The sequence below is a fragment of the Anomalospiza imberbis genome, chromosome 6 (genome assembly GCF_031753505.1).
Source record: "Anomalospiza imberbis isolate Cuckoo-Finch-1a 21T00152 chromosome 6, ASM3175350v1, whole genome shotgun sequence".
Taxonomy (NCBI): Eukaryota; Metazoa; Chordata; class Aves; order Passeriformes; family Viduidae; genus Anomalospiza; species Anomalospiza imberbis.
Window position 1 is genome coordinate 17,581,432 of NC_089686.1, and position 20,259 is coordinate 17,601,690.

Sequence of the window (20,259 nt, forward strand, 5' to 3'; positions counted from 1 at the left end):
ACACCTGAGAAACCTCCAATTTCTGCTTTGCCCTTAAACTTCATGGACTTCTGACTGCCAACAATTACAACTGTACATTGTTTTTTTGCAATCCCATAGATAAATACTACTGTAGACATTTGCAAAGAATTCTTTCCTATGATCACTCAATGACATTCTTAATTGTGAAAGAGCTGACAACTGTGAGTGTCTTCCAAGAAAGGAACTGCCATTCCAAGTTGGTCATTGGCAAAATGTTAAAATACAGGCACTTTTTACACTCATTCTGCTAATGTCACTCACATTTCCTGTATTAAGCTAGAAAACTAATGCCTTCTTGTGAAAATCTATAAAAGAGTAAGGGTTTTGGAGGGCATGGTAGTTAGTAGATTAGAACTGCACTAATTACATCATTAACCATGAATTATGTATCCAATTTAAAAACTGGACAGTGTGAACGTCCCCTAGATCTACCCTCTTTTTATATGTTTATCTTTGTTTATGTTTTCTGAGCATTAATGACTTAAATCTGCTCTATTGCTTTATCTAGAGGTTGACTCCAAAGTTGCACTCACTACAGATGCTAAGACCACACAGCCACAGTACTCTACTATGTAATTCCCGTATCCAGTGTGATATCACACTATCCAACATCTCCGTAGACATTAGAGCTGCTCTCTAGGTAAGTGGCAAAAGAAATGTTTTTAAAAGTGGGGCAAGTTCCATCTACTCACAGTTGCTTTGGGGAGATCTGCTCTTTAAATGTACTACAGCTATAGTAATTATGGTCTATATACTAAAAGCAGAATAGCTCCATTCTCTTTTTGGTCTCTCACTTATCTCTGGTAAAAATATCCCGTTTATAGCTCTTCTAGGTCAGTAAATACTTTGTAACTTCACAGCAGGTCCTGACTGCTTTAAAGATTCTTACTTTTTTTTTTTTTTCTTTTGGTCTTTTATATTTTTGTAAATTACATTTCAAGGGAGAGATCACTTTCAAAAAATATTATTAAAAACCCTGATAGCTGTTGCAATAATGAATATAAACAAAACTAACTAGTATTGTAGTATCAGTATATTTCCACAGAACTTTATGCAATCTTATTATTTTTTAATGGCTGCTTAAGTCAAGCCTGACTTTTTCAGTTCTGGTAAATTGAGCCATATTTCTGTGCCTTACTCTATTGCCTGTCCACTGACAGTCACTAAATTATGCTGTTTTATACTTGAGCAAGCTGGTCTATAGAGTGGGAGGTGGATGTTCAAATGCAGCTCCTGCCTGAGCTAGTACTGATGTAGGGGGATGCAAATCTCCTGTAATGAATCACTGTTTGTTAATCCAATTACTCTGCCAATTGAATAATTCTGTGTAGTTCATGGAGTGAGTCCAGAGAAGGGCCAGCAAGAAGATTAGAGGGATGGAACACCTCTCCTGGGAGGAAAGGCTGAGAGAGTTGAGTCAGCCTGGAGAACAGAAGAATGTGGGGTCACCTAATCGCAGCCATCCAGTACTTGACAGGATCCTACAAGAAAGCTGAAGAGGGACTTTTTACAAGGACATGTAGTGACAGGACAAGGGGGAATGGCTTTGCCCTGAAAGATGGTATGCTTATATTAGATAGCAAGAAGACATTCTTCACTATCAGGGCGGTGAGGCATTGGAACAGATTGCCCAGAGAAACTATGGATGCCCCATCCCTGACAGTGTTCAAGGCCAGGCTGGATGGGGCTCTGAGCAACCTGGTCTGGTGGAAGACATCCTTGTCCATGGGGGAGGGATGGGAAGGACTGGAACTGGATGATCTGTGGCATCCTTTCCAAAACAGACTATTTTGTGATCCTATGTATTTTGTAGAATGACTTGTGATAGAGACAGGAAAATTAATAAGCTTCAATGAACTTCAAACACAGTACTGAACACATGTCTCTAGATAGCAATGATGATCATTTAAATACAAAACATAAATTGCTCAGGAAATGTAAAGCACATATGAATATCTGAATTATCCACTAGCAGTGATGACTTTTGGACAGGCCTGTGACAACTGGCTTAAGGGGAACTGATGAAGAGCAACTGGTTTCATCTCCTTCTAGGACATAATGAAAAAAAATGCAGTTTTAGTTTCTCACAGGCCACCCTTTCTTGAATGTCTTAGAAAATGTTTAGAATCTAATGTGTTTCTTGGTAAACAAGTAGTTCTGAGACTCATCTGTGCCACTTGTTCTTATAAAGCTTTTAATGCCTTTACTTTGACAGAATATTCCCTGTTTCAAGGTCTCTGATTTCTTCCTTTAAGCTCACTTTGTTTTGATTTTGCTTGTGAAACTAGGATTTTTGAGCTTTGCTCTTTATTTACAGATTTATTGCATTTGTTTCCTAGGAGACCATATATAGCCACATTGTTCTTCATACTGGAACTCCAATAATTTTTTTAGCTACATAATCCTCATTGGAATTTAGAACAAAGAATCCAGCAACATAGAACATTTTTTAAAATCTTGTTTGTGAAATCTGGGAGCTCTAAAATAATTTCATAAACTATTGATTTCCATTGCAACTGTTAGCATGTATTGCCTCAGGCATGGAGACCACACACTTCTAAATGCAACGATGTATCTATGACTTACTTTTGCCAAGTACAAGATTGTATCAACCATGTCCTGCTGTTTAAGGGCTGACTTAAATTGTTTTTCGGCTTCACGATATAATCCCAACCTGAAGAGACAACAGATACATATAGAAGGTACTTGATTACTGGGGTTTTTTTAGGATTTTTTATAAGCTTATTAAATAATGAAGCAGTTCAAACTAAACCAAACAAACTGCCTGAAAGCACACTTTATGACCCCATATTTGTATGTACATTAACAAAAAACATGTTGTTATTTAAAGATAACGAAACAACCATTCAAAACTATAAAAAACACAAATCCATGAAATTTGGCCCCCTGTAATATATGCAGCCTTCTGGAACGGCTGAATGGTGAATAATGATGTACTCATATTCATAGGAATTCCTCCTGCTCTTTAAAGAGACAGCAGAAAATGAGCAATTAATGTCTCAACTCTACCCAAACCGTTTCAGACCAGAATTTCCTCACCCATGGCAAAGATCACACAGACGATCTCCACTGTGAATGAACATCATAGAAGTCTATTTCATCTCAAAGGTATTATTTTGCATAATTACAGTAAAATGTTTTTCAGTAATCTATAAAAGCTACGTAACTACAAATTAAGAGGACCGTGCAATTTTAACAACAGAAAATGGTACACTTTCTCATACACAAATTGCCTTTGTTTCCTTCAGCCACAGAGCACATACTTGCTGAAGAAATGAAAAACACAAACAGAACAAGCCAGCTAAAACAAAGAAGCACAGCCAATGGGCACATAAGGTGTTTTGAGATCCTGGAAGTCCGTGTACCTGCTTGGATGCATTAGTCTCTATAACACGATTAATAAAAATCCTGAAAGTAATGAATGACCTCTAAGCTCATGTATTGGGTGGGTTTGCATGAGAAGGTTTTGGTAGCTGGAAGATGCAGGAATGGCTTCCATGAGAAGCTGACATGTCTCTGATGTGCGACAGAGCCAGTGCCAGAGGGCTCCAAGATGGAATCACGGCTGGCCAAGGCTGAGCCCACCCATGATAATCAGCATAGGAATAATGTAACATGCATGTAATGTAATGTACATTTAAGAAGGAGGAAAAAACCAGTACAAAAGCAGGCAGAGAGAGGAGTAAGAATTTGTGAGAAGAGCTCTGCAGACAGCAAGGTCGGTGCAGAAAGAGCAGGAGGAGGTGGTCCATAAGTTCCTCTGCACCCCTTGGTGAAGACCGTGGTGAGGCAGCTGTGTCCCTGCCCTGCAGCCTTTGGAGGACTAAGAGGATGCAGAGATCCACCTGCAGCCTGTGAAGGAACCCATGCTGGAGCAGGTGGATACCCAAAGCGGGCTGTGACCCTGTGGGATGCCCATGCTGGAACATACTCCTGGCAAGACCTGTGGCCCCGTGGAGAGATGAGCCCACATTGGAGAAGGTCTACCAGCAGGACTTGTGACTCTGGGGAGGACTCATGCTGGAGCAAGGGAAGAGTGTGAGGAGTCCTTCCCCTGAGGAGGAAGGAGCAGCAGAGACAAACTGATTGCAGCCTCCATTCCCTGTCCCTCTGTGTTGCTGGGAAGGAAGGAGGTAGAGAAAACAGGGAGTGGGGTTGAGCCCAGGAAGAAGGAAAGAGTGGGTAGTTGTTTCAAGAATTACTAATATTTCTCATTATCCTACTCTGATTTGATGCTTGTGTATGGGGTGTTAGCCTTAGGCCTCAGCATATTTTTAACTAGTACTTCTTGGGCAATGTAATTCTGGCAGAAAGTGTCTAACATGAATATTTTATTCTGTATTATTTCACCAATCTGAAGCCCTCATTGACAGATTATTTCTCAAACTTATACTGTAATATTTATTTTATGTGATCTGTTTTAACAATAGTTCTTTGCATTTATTGACTGACTTTTCAAATAATTACTTTAAAATCCATTAGGCAATCCAAAGGCAAAATCCAAAGGCAAAATTGCAGCTAATTCAGTTACTCACTATGGATGCCTTTATCTCAAGCAGTGGTCTCCTTGTACATTAAAGGAGATTTTACTGTAAGCACAGCACTCTCCAACAAAACACTTTCTGAGCTATTTCTCAGTGTTCAGCATTGCCCAACCCACTCAGCAGTACAGATCCTGCACTCACTCACCACAGAAGAAATGAATAATGGCTTACCTATAGTAGCACTTTCCAATTTGGACTTTCCACCACCAGTCCTTGAACTGTGCGTACTCAGTGGCAAGGGCTGCCAAATCTAGAGCCTTCCAAAATAAACCCATCATCTTAAAATTAATGTTTACACAAAGAAAACACAGTAAAAATTTTTGTAAAGAGAAAATGTTGAGCAAAAGTCCAGTTAACTTGAGGTGGAGGCACTGCTTTTTGTTTATTACTTTTACAGTTCAGTGCATAAAATAGCTGAAAGGATTATTTGTCCCTATAAAAATAAGCAATCCAAACAGTTTCTTCTAAATCAAAGAGAAAATAGAAAATTAATTTGATCAGACTCCTCCAGTGCCACTTCAGAATACAATGACTATTTGTTTAAGCACAAACACTTTTTCCAAGCTTCCCATATTTTTTCAGTAGAAGTTGTTAAAACCAAGTAAAGATAAAGTAAAGAAATAAATGAAGAAAAAAAAATAAGTTCAGTGAGTTTGAAATACTGTAGAAATTTTCATCTCATTGCTAATATCAGGTTGCCATCACTTCTGGAAACTCTCAAGTGTGTACAATAAGAAATGTTTCTTCCTTTTAAAAAGCCCACCATGTAAACAATTATTTTATTATATGAAAAAACAGAAAAATATTCTAAGACACAGATATCTGTTGAAGATGGTAAAGGTCTGAAATTTTTTTTGTCTAGTATACTGGAAAAGCAGGTAAGCTAATCAATGTCCTCAGATCAGCCACCACAGCCAGAATCTATGGCCTTTCATGTTTTAGCTATGATTTCAACACCTCTGTTAAATATATGTCTTTTCTGTACTAGAACATACCATAGAAACATTTGTGTTTCTTTTTTTTTTTTTTTAATTTCATTTTATCTCAGAACATATCAAAGCCATGTTATGTTTGTTGTATTTTCAGGATATCATCAGAAGTAGGGTAAAAAGCTTTAGCACAGTGTTTTTATAACAAAGAACCAACCTTTCTTGCCTGCTTTTTTTGGTAAACATTTTGCAGACCGCAGAAATCAGGAACAAGTTGTCTATTAGAAACAATATGTAAAAGTTCTGTGCACCAGTCACCCAGCAGCAGAGAAACTAATAATTCCAGGAAAAATTAATCTGAATATTGAAATGCAATATGAGCCCAATTTAGTGACATCTACGCCTACGCTGGATTCCTGTTCTTTCTGCTTGCAAAATGAGTCTGCAAGCAGTCAATGGGTTTAGATGCGACATAATGAAGAAAAGTCAGTGGAGGTATGACAATTTAGACAAGTTGCTCTCTTTTGCCTTTGTGAGAATGAAAGAATAATTTGTTTTCTGTAGCAATTCAAGATAAGTAGTTGCATTGGTGCTGTCCCTAAGAGAAAGACAGCTGTCATCATTCCATGCCTCTGTGACAGGAGAAAGAAAACTCAGGTAAACCTACAACTCTGAATTCATTGTTTCTTTAAGATAGATGGAATCCTTGAAGGCCTTAGATAGCAGCTCTTATCTGGGTTGCCCTTTTTTTCTTACTGTCTTTGCAAATTGCCCAGCAGGGCCTTTGGATGCTACAATATAATGGTGTATAAGCTTGCTTCAAGACAGAAATGGTCTGGATACCCTTCTGGACAGATTCGTCCTTTCAGGTGAACGTACATAAACAATTTTGTCCCAGTACTGGAAAAGAAGTAATTGATATCAAAACATTGGTTACTTCTGTTGCATTTACAAAAGTATAAACAACATGGGCAACTGCCAAATACCACATTGCTTCTAATGCATCAGGAGCAGCCACTTCAGAGGAGCAAGGATCATACTGCCAATACCGTGCCCCAGAGAGCTTTCCTCAGAGTTCTCTGATGGCAAGGGCTCAAGGGCTCAAGGACTGAGTTTCAGAAAATGATCCCTTCTGTAACTACACATTCAGGTTTCTTTCTGGTACCCTAATTGCTTCTGATAACTATTTTATGCAAGGCTAACAATTTTGGCTGTGATTGGAAAATGAGAACTAAGACTGCTTCAGGCTTACTAGACAGTAACATCAGCAGTTTATTTGTTGGTGCAGATTCTGAACTCTTCCTGGAGTCTTCTACTAGCATCAAGAAACACAGCATGACTTCATTTTGAAGTTAGTTTATGAAATTTAATCCTGTTTTTATATTTTCCAATTAATGCAAAAGGAAAGGAATAGGAAGATCCTGTTTCTGATATTTTACAAGCGATTACAATAACTTCAATCAAAAAATCTTACCAAAGTTACAAATACTTCTTAGAAGTGTTTCCCTGAGAAGGCTTCGTGCATGCTAATTGTTAAAAACTTTTACTGGTATTACAAAAAAAAATCTTTTGACAATGTGGCCCTTGAAATATTAGTAAATAGATTAAAATAGTCTTTTAAAAGTAAAACCTTTCAACTTGCCATGTCAATACCAACTGCTAGCATATTTAAAATTCAGTTTGCTGCAAATTTTGAGTTTTTAATTGTATAGCATGAGTACAAATCAATGTTCAGTCTGCACAACATGTTAATTTAAAATCAATTTGTAACAGCAGTAGTGATATGCCTGTCCTGCACTCCTGTGTGTTGCTGGATGTTGGTGTGCTCATATTAATAACTGAAAGGGAAAAACAGGATGGATTTGGAATTGGCAGATTTTGATATGTCCTTTTAAGGATTTTTGATTGTAATATGTATATCAGTTCAAAATCTACACTGCTTGTCCTGAAAGTTTCAATAAACTTTAGGCTATAACTCATCATCTGGACATACCGATGAGCTGAAGTTGTTGCTGTCTTGAGCACTTAGCATACTCAAGAATGCAGAGCCCATTTCAACAACAGTCTTAACCCTGAGAAGCTTTCCAGAACAAATTTATTTTACTCTCAGTTCTCATGTTTGTGAAAATAAAAATGTTTAAAAACCCTGATACTTGGTGGATTTTCTGTTTCTTTTTAAATAAAAGGTTTTTTAAAGAATGAAAATTAATGTAGATTCTTTAATTGTATTTAGCATGATTCTGAGTTTCTTTTTTTTTAGCATTAATTTCCTTAGCTAAACTGTATTATAACTAAGACTTCCAAATTATCTACCAGCTGTAACACAGTATAAAACAGCCTCTAGGCTTGTGGCAATTAACTATTATATTGCAAAGTTAAATTGGTAAATGTACAGTTGTTTGAAACAGTAATTTCATACAGAGTATTGTATGCACCTAGAAATTAGATAGAGGGAAACAATAGTGAGCATCTGCTGCTTCTTTCATGTGCTGTTGAATGGCAGTAATTTTCTCAGGAACAATTATTGACTAAAGTCTTATTTGTAGACAAATCAACACCAGATAATCTATAAAATAGCTGAGGAAATGACATTAGCCATAGTCAATTTAGCACAATTTATTTTGGTGAGTGTAGTCTGGATTTCTATATTTTGTAGATCTAACATAATTCCATTTTAAGTAGATTTCTGTCAGAGAGCATAGACTACAAAGTATTGAGAAGAACTAAGGAAAAATGAGAGGTTGTGACTTCTGGCCACAAGTATATATAGTGCACAACCTTTGTGCTTCCTCAGGACAAAGTGTTTTGTCATCATTAGCCACCTGTGAAAAATGGCAAAATACAATGTCATGGTCTACCAGAAAAAGTAGTAGCTGAACTATTTCTGGACAAGTCTTTGAAACTGCCCTGCTCTTACAGCATTTAGGCCATAAAATGGCTTTTAGAAATAGCTCAAGGAGTACAGAAAGTCAGTTATTAAGTATATGTGTTCAAAAGGAAACAAGTCAAGAATAATAATGGATACAGAAATAGTATTTTCTTCAGACAAGTGGTTTGATTTTTCATTACATAAGACAAAGGACTTGAATATATTTTCAAGTGCTGAAAAGCGCACTGCTTCTCTGTTCTTCTTGCAGCCCCACGTTTCTGATAATTGATAGACTATAGATATATTTAGTTTTAATTTGAACCAATTTCCTCACACTATTAATCCAGTTGAATGCACACTGATTAATGGCATTTCTCAAATAAAATTGCTGAGTCTTTTTTTTTCTGTTTCTATATACTGGTTGAATATGAAACAGAAGATAAATAATAAAACTGCCTTTGTTTCTCAAATAATGATGCAAATGAGAACAGTACAGACTGTTCCAGTTCAGCACAGTGACAAAGAAAGGATATTGTCACTACTGCTTTTTGTTTTATTTTCAGAACTGCAAGAAGTAGTAGTCTATCCATGTAGAAAGCCCAAAGCAAACACTTTTCAAACTTAAGTCAAATTCCTAGGCTTCCAAGCCTGTCAAGCACTTTCATTTTATCTCAGGCAGAAAAGTGTTGGGTTTTAAGAATGTCCATTATCACACAGCAGCAGGAAATACAAAGATGTGAGAGATGTCAGTGAATGTTCTAACAAGTGATCAAGCAAGAGCCAGATAAACTTTAAAAAGTTAACATATGTGCTGTTTCTCTGATGAACCCTAAGTGACCAAATTATTTTCAGGAAGATATAAGATATTGTATTTGTGAAATGCCATTGCTAGGAGAGGTGAATAAACAGTGATGCAGCCACATTTTAGCAGACATTAAAGTGTTTCTCTTTTTTTTAAAAGAAAAATTAATGCAGACGAGGTTCAAAAGGAAGGGAGAAGAGTTTGGAGAACAGAGTTACATTGCAAATGGTGTAGAAATACATCAGAAAAGAGTCAGTGAAAGCAAATGAGAGAAAGCAAACGGAACAGCTAAAAAAATATCTCTTCAGAGATATACATTACAGTATAAAGACAGCTCATTCTGTGATGTGTGAATTCAATTCACAACAATAGTTTCTTCCAATAAGATGCAATCATTAACCAAACACTGATTTCTCTTCTATTACACAGTATTGGTTGTGATTAAGCTGACACCTGTTTGTTTGCAAGTATTTATTCAAATGTCGCAGGTGGGTAAAAAAATATAGACAGAACTCTTTCTGCAAGACAGTGATTTGGGATTCTCAGCAAGGATTTCAAAATACATGCAGTACAGTGCAGGAACGGCTTCCATTTTTTTCTGGAGTTCTTGAAAAAATTACTTGCATTATATGAATCTATGTGTAACCTACAGATCCTGCATGTTGTTAAAGTGGAGGCTCATGTAGCATCATATCAAGTGACCTTTTTATTCTAAGTGAACTGGATTTTCAGTAACAAACATCAATTTTTAGTTACTAGTGGGCTAAACCCCAGGTACCTCCTTCATATTCAGTATTGAATATGTAAATGTCAATTTCTATTTCTCTCTGACATTTCTGACACTTGTACTTACTGTTTCAATGATATTTTCCATTAATAGAGCATGACAATTCAATCCTCTTGAAAGAATGCTATGCAATAAATTGACAGTGTACAACTTTAATAATTTGGTACTAGATTTAAAAGCTTCATATAGGAGTACTTTTGGAAATTATTAGGAGGTATTTCAACAACAGCAAAATATTTTTGGTGTGTGTTATTGATTAACTGGAGAGTGTAACTCCAGATCTAATTGCATACCACCTAGTAGTGTTGCAGAAAGTTCAATAACAGTTTAGTCAACTATGCATTATTGACATAAACTTCTTTCAAAAAACCTTGAACATTTTGATTCCATTTCAACTGGGTGCACATATCTAACATAGCAATGAAATATACTGACACTTCATTAGTTCCATAAAGAGATCCTTTCCCTGGGTGAACTGACAAAAAAAAAAAACTCTGCAACATTTATCCCTTTCTGAAAGATTAAACAATATGTACCCAAACTTGATCTTTCCCATTCAGTACAGTAGCATAAGAACCACAGAAGGAAAAATTTGGATTGGTTAAGAAGAAAACTATAATTAGGAAAATATTTGAAGAATAAATATTACAGACAATCATATGGACAATATAATCTTTCTCTTGATATCACAAAACACCTCAGCATTACAGCTTTACATTTCTAGAAAAAGTATCCAAAATCCTACTGATATTTTATTTTTATATAGTTTCACCAAATACATTTTCCTTCTATTTATCCAAATGCATAAGCAATCATCTCAGGAGTAAAAATGTCAAGTGATGTTCAACAATACCTATTTTGTTACGTATTTTCACCTTCCTCTGTTAATGGACAGTTTTTTGTAACTTAAGCCTCAGGATTCTGAACTTTCTAGGCAGTTCAGCTACCACTCAGGCTCCAATAAATTCCAATAACATGAATTCATTAGATTCAGAGACCTTGTCATATTGATTGCTGAGGGACCCAGTTTTAAGAATTAGAATGTTTTGCATCTCAAAAAAGATACCAATCCAATACCAATATCTTGGTATTTGCCCATTATCATTCCTGACTATCACCCGTGTAAGAAAGGATTTCTCCTTCTTAAACAACAATTAATGCTTGACTTCTGTACTTGTGATGTTCTACCTGGATCCTTAGCTTAGCAGAATACTGACAGAAGTAACTGAATCATACATTACAAAATCTGAAAAAGGAACATATGAGTTACTTACATGTTTTATGTCATTTTCATGGTGAAAGATATATTCAAACAATGCCTGCCAGAAGAATATTTAAAACATTGTCATATTTGAAGAGAAAAACTGATAATATTCCTTCAGAGGAATACAGAATCTTAATTATGCTAAGCAGAAATTAATTCTTTGGGAAAACAGCCACATTCACGTATAACAAATGCCGACATTTAATTTATTTAAGACTCCAACAGACAAAAACTACAGATGTGCTATATTGTCATCACAGGAAAGCATCTTAATTCCTAATTTGTTGCAAAAGATTAGCGAATTGCTTCTTATCTTTGGTGCTTAACTTCACTTTAAAACAAAAAAGGCAGCTATAACTTGAAAGTGACTATATATTTGAGAATTTGAGAATATATATTTGGTACTATTTTAATGACTTTTTAACTGTAAAATCAACCAGTGATCTAAAAAACACTTTTGGCAATGGACACACAGGTGCTTACACAGTGCCAAACCTACTTAAATTAAACAGAGGTTTATTAAGAATGCAAGCTGAGCAAATTTGCCTTCGGAGAAAAAAATTTTAAGTTCTACAATATTTTGGGATCTGCAAAGGAAAAAAAATATTTTTAAAAATTTGTAAAATTATTTTTACAAAATTATTTTTAAAAATTTGTTTGTAAATTATAAACAAATGCTAACAATACTGTGCTTCTGAAAATGACCATCATAATAACAAAGCTTAAAGAAGTCACATTCATCAGCTGTACTGTGGTTAAATGCTTATAAGCCCACAACAATTACACAGCAAAATAACTGCAGTTGTGTTTCCTCCTGTGTAAAGATAATTAACACTACCTTGTAGTTGTTCTGCACTAGAATATTAGATGAGTATATATCAGGTAATGGGGGTGGCATTTTCAGTGAATAAAATGACATTGGAAGATACTGGATAACTAAATGGAGACTGGAAGCCTCTGTTCCCAAAAATGTATTATGGGTGCTAGTAACTCAAGGTTCAATTGAGTTGAACTTGACCTTCTGCATCCAAATCCCAGTTCTTAATTGCTTCAAAAGAACAGAACATTTTTCTAAATTAATTTAATTCACTCTAAAAAAACAAAAGAAAATATTGCCCCATGAGGAAAGAAATACAGAACAAGACCTCAGCCTCCTAAGGGCTTCCATGACCCTTCTGCCAGATTTTCTTAGACAAAATTCTTAAAATATTTACCTCCAGGAAACTAGAGAATTACTAATGAATTGTCATATCTTGTGAGGAAAATAAACCACAACCTACTTTTCTTCTAGTTTCGGTCAGATGATGACTCTGAACAGATAATTAAAAGACATTAAAGGATTATAAATAGTAACACATTTATAAGGAGCTTAGAATAGGTAGATAAGAAAAGAATAGACAATAAAGAAGTAGTGGAACATTTTGTCCTCTGGTTCAGAGAATAATAATAATAATAACAGAGAAGCATTCAGTAGAAGTGTGTAAATCTAAAGCGACAAGAAAGATGTTTTCTTGCACGGCTGGCATGAGGAATTTACTGCTGTTATGCACAGACTCTGACCTTCAAAACTACTTAAGTGACTGAACATTCACTTGGGTAAAAATATCTAGAGTTATCTTAATAAGTCTATTAAAAATCCACAAGCTAAAAAAGATAAAATTTTCTGTTTCATACCAGAGAACAGTTACTAACTGGGATTTACCAGAGGCTTTCTCTGGTGACAAGTGATACCTGATACATCTGCTATGGTGTTTCCTGGGATAGTCTTTAATATGGTTAATGTTAGTCAAAGAGAAACCACATTTCCATATACTTTAAAACATTGGAAAACCTCAGACAGAGCATCTAACTTCAAAAAAGATACAGCAAGGCTACTTTGCAAACACATAAGGAAGAAGTACGTAGGAGGTATTCATATACAAACATGAACAGACTGGCTAATTATGTGAATTCAATAGCTGCAAGGTTTTTCACCTTTATGCAATGGGAGAGGTGACAGCTCAAAAATTTTGAAACTTTAATCAATTATTCTTCACAGAGAGTGCAGTCTGCAGTCTCACCTCCTGCTTTGGCTTTAGCCTTACTGCTCTTTTGTTTAAAAAAAAGTTATAAATCCATGTTGTTCCGAATTTAAACTTAGTTCTTACATTCTATGTGAAATGTTAATGTCATAAAGTATTAGCTTCCTAATACTGACAAGTACACTTGCTGCCTATGGATGTTTCTATAACTGTTGATTTACATTTTTTGGCTTAAGCTTCTTTTCATATGAAACTGAAGGAAGACAAATCTGCCATAGAAAATGATAATTAAAATCCAAAATTGTTAAAAATATGTATGTTTCTCATTCCTGAGAGCCGTTGTTGAGAATATTTCCTCTGAAAGCTAACCTACCTACTTAAATAGCATGTAGTTAGTAATCACAATTAAAAGCTAGCTGTCTTCAAGCAGAACTAAGCCTAGTTTTTATGGATGTGTCTTGTGCTTCTTAATCCTTCTCAGGTTTCTAACATTCCCCCTGTTTTCCAGACTGTAATGGATTTATAATACTGTGTCTGCTGGCTGACTTGTCTGCTGGCAAGGACATAACTGGACAAAAAGCATGCGGTATTTTTTCAGCACTGATAACAAACTGATTTGTAACAGCCCTCAGATGTTAGCCTGGAAGTCTTCGATTACGTCACCAGACTAGAACTTACTATATTTGATACCTATTCTTCTGCCTAGTTTGGTTAAGAGGCCAAGGGACAATGATGCAAGCAGTAGGTGAAGGACAGGGTGCATTTACACAAGATTTATGTCCTTTGAAAACCACACTGAAATGCAACGCCCTGCATCAGTCTAGATCAGGCTTTAAAAAGGAAAGAAATTTCCTGGCTGCTTATGAAAAACTGTTAACTAAAGTTTTGGACTGGAAGAGCTACTTCTGCCAGCACATTATCAGATACTGGCAGTTTTCTTGACAGTGTTCACCCTTACGTTTCTCAAAATAGACTAAATTCATACTGGTTTGTTCACCTTTAGGCTGAGTGCCACATACAGCTCCCTAGAGTGTGTTTGATACCTTGTTCTCCCTAGAGATAATTGCTTGATATGTTGTGCAAAATGAGCTGTTGGCCTCAGTCCAACAGTTGTTTTTTATGAACACACTATGCACAGAAAACATGTTCAAACATACAGCTAACTGGTTGTGTTGGGGAAAGATTCAACTGAAAGGGAAGATAAATCTTCTCTTAACTTTCAGCTCCCTGCCACTTGGAACTGAAACCTATAAGCTGGGTGGATAACCTGCAAAAACCTGTTCTACTGTCAGATAGTTTCAATGACCATCAATCATATGATCTTAACTGAAAATGAAGAAGTATTCAGAACAAATAAATGGTACCTTTTAATATAAGAAGTGTTAACTCGTGCCATAAAAGTAAAGAAAAAATCCAAACGTGAATATTTTTAGGCCAGGATTGCCATCTATTTCTACATAGAACCACATTTCCAGACATTAAGGGAGATTCTGCTGGCTTTTTGCTCTTGGCTTCTTTTTTCTTCTTTTAGTTGCCCTTCATCACTCCTAGATGCACAGCTCAAAATTATTAATCAGTGGAACATATTTTCCTATACAAATGTTTTTCCGAGGTTACACTTTCACCTCTTTGGACATAGCTTCAATTTCAAGTCTGGTAAACACTGTCAAAAGGTGAGTAACACACTATTTTTCTGAAGTTAGTATCTAAACCTCTGTTCATCATTGTTTTTGTCCCCAATATTATAGTTATATCAGTTATATCAGAATGACACAAATATCAGAATAATAGTTATATCAGAATGACACCAGAAAACAAGAAAAAGATTAACTAGAATTGTTACATACCTTTGCCAGTTTGGGTTTCTGAGCATATTTTGTTAAATTCAGTCGAGACAGATTTATGAAAGGGCCATCTGGATTTGTTAGCATGGAAGCCTGAGTGGGAAAAAGAAGCTTTTTAAGTGGGAAGACACTTACACTTTTCCTGAAGATTTTCAAAATATTATTAGTATACAAAAAACCACCAAAATTCTAAACAAAACATTTGTAGATTCACTGCACTACTGAGCAGTGCCGACTCTTCCTTTTTCTTTTCTGTCTCTCTCTGCTGTTTCCATACAGTGCCTAAGCATGTAGCTTGGAAGTTGGGATACATAACCAAAAAAATCTTCAATAAATACTCAGGAAGATTAGTTTTTACCTGTAATAGTGAGAGGATGCCACATTTTGTCATTAATGTGATTTTAATACGTATTACATACTCATGCTGGTTGCAGTTTATTAATTTTGCCAATAGAACAGGACAAATTAGTATAGACTATTCTCCTTATCTTTTGAAGTGACAGACACTGAATGCTTATCATTTGTAGTAGACACTTATGGTGAAATCATGTCACAGTCTTTACATGGTCTTCCATTAATAAAAACCTGTCTCAAGGAGCCTGTGAACTTGGAATTTATATGAATCCTGATGAACTTGTGAATTTATGTACATTTTTTATATACATAAATATAGCAAATGCACAAGAAGTTATATTTTCAAACTCTGTTTTGAAAAGAATTTAAAAAATTAAAAATACTCGCCTCCTTCAAACTTGAGTATAGATGCAGCTTTTAAATAAACTATAGTGCCAGTGTGCCAGATACTGTGACCAAGAAATCTTCCATTCTGGGAGGAGAGGCAAGCAACTCACCGTGCCCGGCCTGACATATCCCCCGGAAGCACTGGTGATTGGACGAGCTGTGAGCGCTGTTCGAGGTGTTCTTATCGCCTGTTCCATGGTACTTGGCCGTCCTCCCTGTGTGCTGGGTCTCACAAATCCTGTAAGAGGTCTTCCTGATTGAGTTACGGGCCTGAAGATGTTAAGTACATTATCCTTACGTTAGGTGGTATTTATTGATAGAGAATTGAAACAGTTATACCCCAAAGCATTTCATTTGCAGAAGTTTATGATTTGTTCATTTTTAACTCATCACATTTTAAAAAATAAACTATCACATACCTAACAGCTGGGCTGGGGCCTCCACCTTGGCTAGTTCCAGGAAGTTTCAAAGATGTTCCTGGTCCTACAAAATAAAAGCATTTCTCACTTCACTTTGAAATATTACTCCCTTGTCCAGAGGACTTGAAACATGATTGTGTTTTACAATAAACAGTAAGCCAGAAATTTCTTTACTCAGACTGAGGGGACAAAGAAGACAGACTCCAAATATTGCATTCTACTACTGATCATTAGATAGACACTTGCAAGAAACCTGAATATTGGTTTTCTTTCTTTCACCCTCTCCATTCTCTTCCCTATCTCACCTGGGGGGAGCGAACAAGTGCCTGTGTGAATGCCTACTGGGACTGACAAAAACAATTGTCAAGAACATCTTAGAAACACCACACAGAGCACTGTTTGTAGAAATGTAGAAGGTTACTGAAACAATGACACCAGGCTAACTTGAAATGGTATATTTTCTATCTGGCACCCAGACTTGAGTAAGTAAATCTAAACCTTCACATACAGAGCAGATGGAGAATGCTATCTGATGATATTAGACCCTGGTAAGATCCCCACCTACAATTTAGAGCACTGTGAAGTGTGAACTCATCTGTATCCAAAGGCCATCAATGAAAACACTGAACCAGCTTGAGCCCAGATGAACTGAAGAAGGGTTCCCCTTTTCACATATTTCTGTTTTGACAGTGTATCATTAAGAATTACTAATTCCTGCAGGTAGATTTTCATTTACTGACATTTGATTGGGCAGTTTTTCTAATCTGCTAAATGAATGCCTATGAGATGGTTTTAAATACTCGGTTAAAAGCAACAAATGACATCTATACCTTGCAGTCTCTTCACTGCTTGTTACTATGTACAGAAAGAAATGAGATTTAAGTTGACACAGACAATTCTTGACAAATCACTGTTACTCATCTATGCATTTTCTATATACTTATGAACAGCTTTTATTGCAAATATTTCCAAGAACTGAAGATAAACTGATAGGCAGACAGTTTCCTTCCTTCTTTTTTCCCCCAACATAAACCATAAGTAGCCATCTGACTACAGCTATATTTAAAGTTAAATGACACAAATTAAGGTATTAACCATGATCTCCTTGGTAAAATGAACTAAATATGCAATTGGTGCTAAAATAAATAAAAAACCCCTAGGATTCTCTCTCTTTTGGCTGGAGACACTTAGGATTTCTATTGCTTACTTGCCTTCTATAGTCCCATGAGTAATGAAGTTTCTACTCCACAACAGAAAGGGTGGACAGTTCACTCAACACAGTTCCTAACATGATAACTAGAGCACTTTTCAGTGAAATGGGGAAAGTGGCTTTCAACTTTTCAGACTAGCAGACACATGTATTACTCTTCCACTTTCTGAATTATTTTTAAAACTGTTGCTGTAATATAAAAGAGGCAAGACATTAAAATTCCTTTCAGACATGTTTTTTAATAACTACAATTTTTTGAGTTTATGGTGTACTGGGAGAATTCTTACAGTTTGTTTAAACTCCCACTAGGCAACTCAGTCCTTACTTTGAGAATTCCCAAGTCAACTAGCTACAAACAGATGTAAAAGGCCACAGCAGTGCATGTTGCCACTAGAAGTGTCAGAATTTAAGTGTGAAATTTCAGTAGTTAGTGATGACTGCAGATGACTCCTTTAACTCCCCAGTTAATGAAATAGCTGTGATTATCCATAATGCCAATTAGTACAACTTTCTGAAAAATATGCTGCCAAGGTAACACTTTTAAACAAGATTACAGTATTACCAGGGAAAATTAATGGTGTTAATAGTCCAAAAGTAACATAATGGATTTTTCTGTAAAACAATGCTCTAGGAAAGACTGAGGGAAAATTAACATCGCAAAATTGTAAGAAAATGAAAACTGGTGGAAGAAAGATATCATAACATACCTGTGAAGAGGAACCACAGAAAAGTAGTTTTTTCCCATAGATCCTATACACTTTAGTAATTATTTAATAACTCACGACTCACAGCAAAGTCATTATTAAGAGAGTTTAATCTGAAAACTAAGATAAGGGAAGATGTAAAACTGAAATGGATATGTAACTGATGAAGGATTTAAACTGCTTATTAGGCAAAGCATAGACAATACCAATTGTAATATGAGAGGTGCGGCTACACAGTTTGATGTTTGCGAACTATGACTTTAGTGGAGGAAGATATCCTGAAAGATCTGCCACAGTGAAAGACCAGAGTCAAGACCAACTATGGCTAACACACTTTAACAGCAAAAGGAAAAGCCCACAGTCAGCCAGCACCTATTTTTATTAAGTCGTGTGTACAAGTGGAGTAATCACAGAACCACAGGATGGTGGAGGTTTGAAGGGACCTCTGGAGGCCATATGGTACAATAATGCTCAAGCAGGACACATGAAGCCAGTTGCCCAGGACTCTATGTAGATGATTTCTGGATAGGTCTAAGGAGGTAGACTCCACATTCTCCATGGAGTCTCCCGAGTTTAAGTTTGGGCCCACTGCCCCTGGTCCTGTCCCTAGACACCACAGACTCTGTTGTCCTTGCGCTCTGTTTAGCAATTTCTGTGCTTACCTTTTATGCAAAAGTGTAACATTAGAACACCTCAGATGTATAAAGAAATTAAAATCAAGGTGTAGAAGAAAAACATATTTTCTGCATGTTAGCAGACTGTTGTCTGGTGTGCTGACTACAAAAGACAAGTGGATAACTAGAAAGGTTTAAGAAAAGACTTTCAAGACTCAACTCAAAAATTAAAAGATACAGCTCAGAATGAGAAGATTGTTTAGCTTATCAAAGAAAAGATCACTGGACGATTTAATGACAGATTTAACTACTTACTTTGGAAACCTACCTTTGAAAATAACTTTGTATCAGGCATAAAATGTTCACAAAGAAGCAATAGGTGGAGTTATAGTTGATAATTCCCATAAAGTGTACCATAAAGATATGGTACACTGATAAAATCTATTAAATTTAATAATTTACAAAAGACTGCAGGGGGTTCTCTATCTTCGAAAAGTTCTTATACTTTCTGAAAAATTATATACTAGATCAGGCACACCTAGCAAATTTGAAGCATGAATAGCAAAGTCTTATCTCAATGATTCAGAAGTGCAGGCTACACTAGTGTAATAATTTTCTTTGGTTTTGAAATCTGTGACACACTATGCAGAAAGTCATCTTTTTTTCAGTTTCAACATGGTAAGAATATATTTTTCCAGAATCCCTTATTTCTAAATAGTATTCATCAAATTGTTTTTCTTGGAAGATAATCTCTACCACAGGGGGTACAAAATCAAATTAAACTCCAGATTTTATTACAATGGTGTTTTAAGACAGACATCTATAATTAGTTGATCACAATGCATAAACACATCTCCAGTACTGCTTGACTGTGGCCAAGCATGTAATGAAAATTTTAAAAAATGTAAGAAGATAGATATGCAATTGCCTATACAGACAAGAAAAGCTTTTAACATTTCAAGTATCAGTTCTGGTCTATGTCCAGTTCTTCCCTTGAATTTCTTGACATGGTATGTGGTTGAGAGCCACGCTTAATAAGTTACATAAAAATTTCCATGTGAACTGTACTAAAGAAACAGAGAAAAATACAAATACTGCAAAAAAGTTGTAGAAGACAACGAATTATTGTCCACTTGGAAGGGAATTGATGAAAAATAATTGCATAGAAGAAACAATGGCAGAGCTGAAGAACTGCTCTGTGAAGGAAGAGAAAAATGATGTAGAGAAAAGCAGAAAGAAAATCCGTTCAGGTAACAGACAGGTTTGCAGGACATGATGCCAAAAGGTGGTATCTGACTGTTGTCTACACTATGGGCATATGGATAAAATTCACAGTACACCGGGGGCAGATTTTTTCTCCAGTTTCCCACAATGCCTAAAGAAGCCAGAAAGGAGCAAAAGAAATCAACATACTGATGGAAAAAGCAAGTGACCACATGTATGCTCACTACATTTCCTCAAATGTAGAA

At 36.0% G+C, this 20,259-nt stretch overlaps 1 protein-coding gene across 3 annotated transcripts in view; it reads right to left on the reverse strand.

The window, feature by feature from the left end:
* The window catches only part of TTC8 (tetratricopeptide repeat domain 8), a 41,732-nt gene that overhangs the window by 10,653 nt on the left and 10,820 nt on the right, over positions 1-20,259 (reverse strand). For 2 of the 3 annotated variants that reach the window (XM_068192646.1, XM_068192645.1), the window contains 6 exons: positions 16,263-16,326; positions 15,954-16,113; positions 15,106-15,195; positions 11,248-11,292; positions 4,758-4,843; positions 2,608-2,695 (listed from right to left, as the gene is read on the reverse strand). In XM_068192646.1, coding sequence (XP_068048747.1) covers positions 2,608-2,695; positions 4,758-4,843; positions 11,248-11,292; positions 15,106-15,195; positions 15,954-16,113; positions 16,263-16,326 — 533 coding nt within the window. The remainder of the gene's footprint in view (positions 1-2,607; positions 2,696-4,757; positions 4,844-11,247; positions 11,293-15,105; positions 15,196-15,953; positions 16,114-16,262; positions 16,327-20,259) is intronic. The other variant, XM_068192647.1, reaches the window with a different exon arrangement.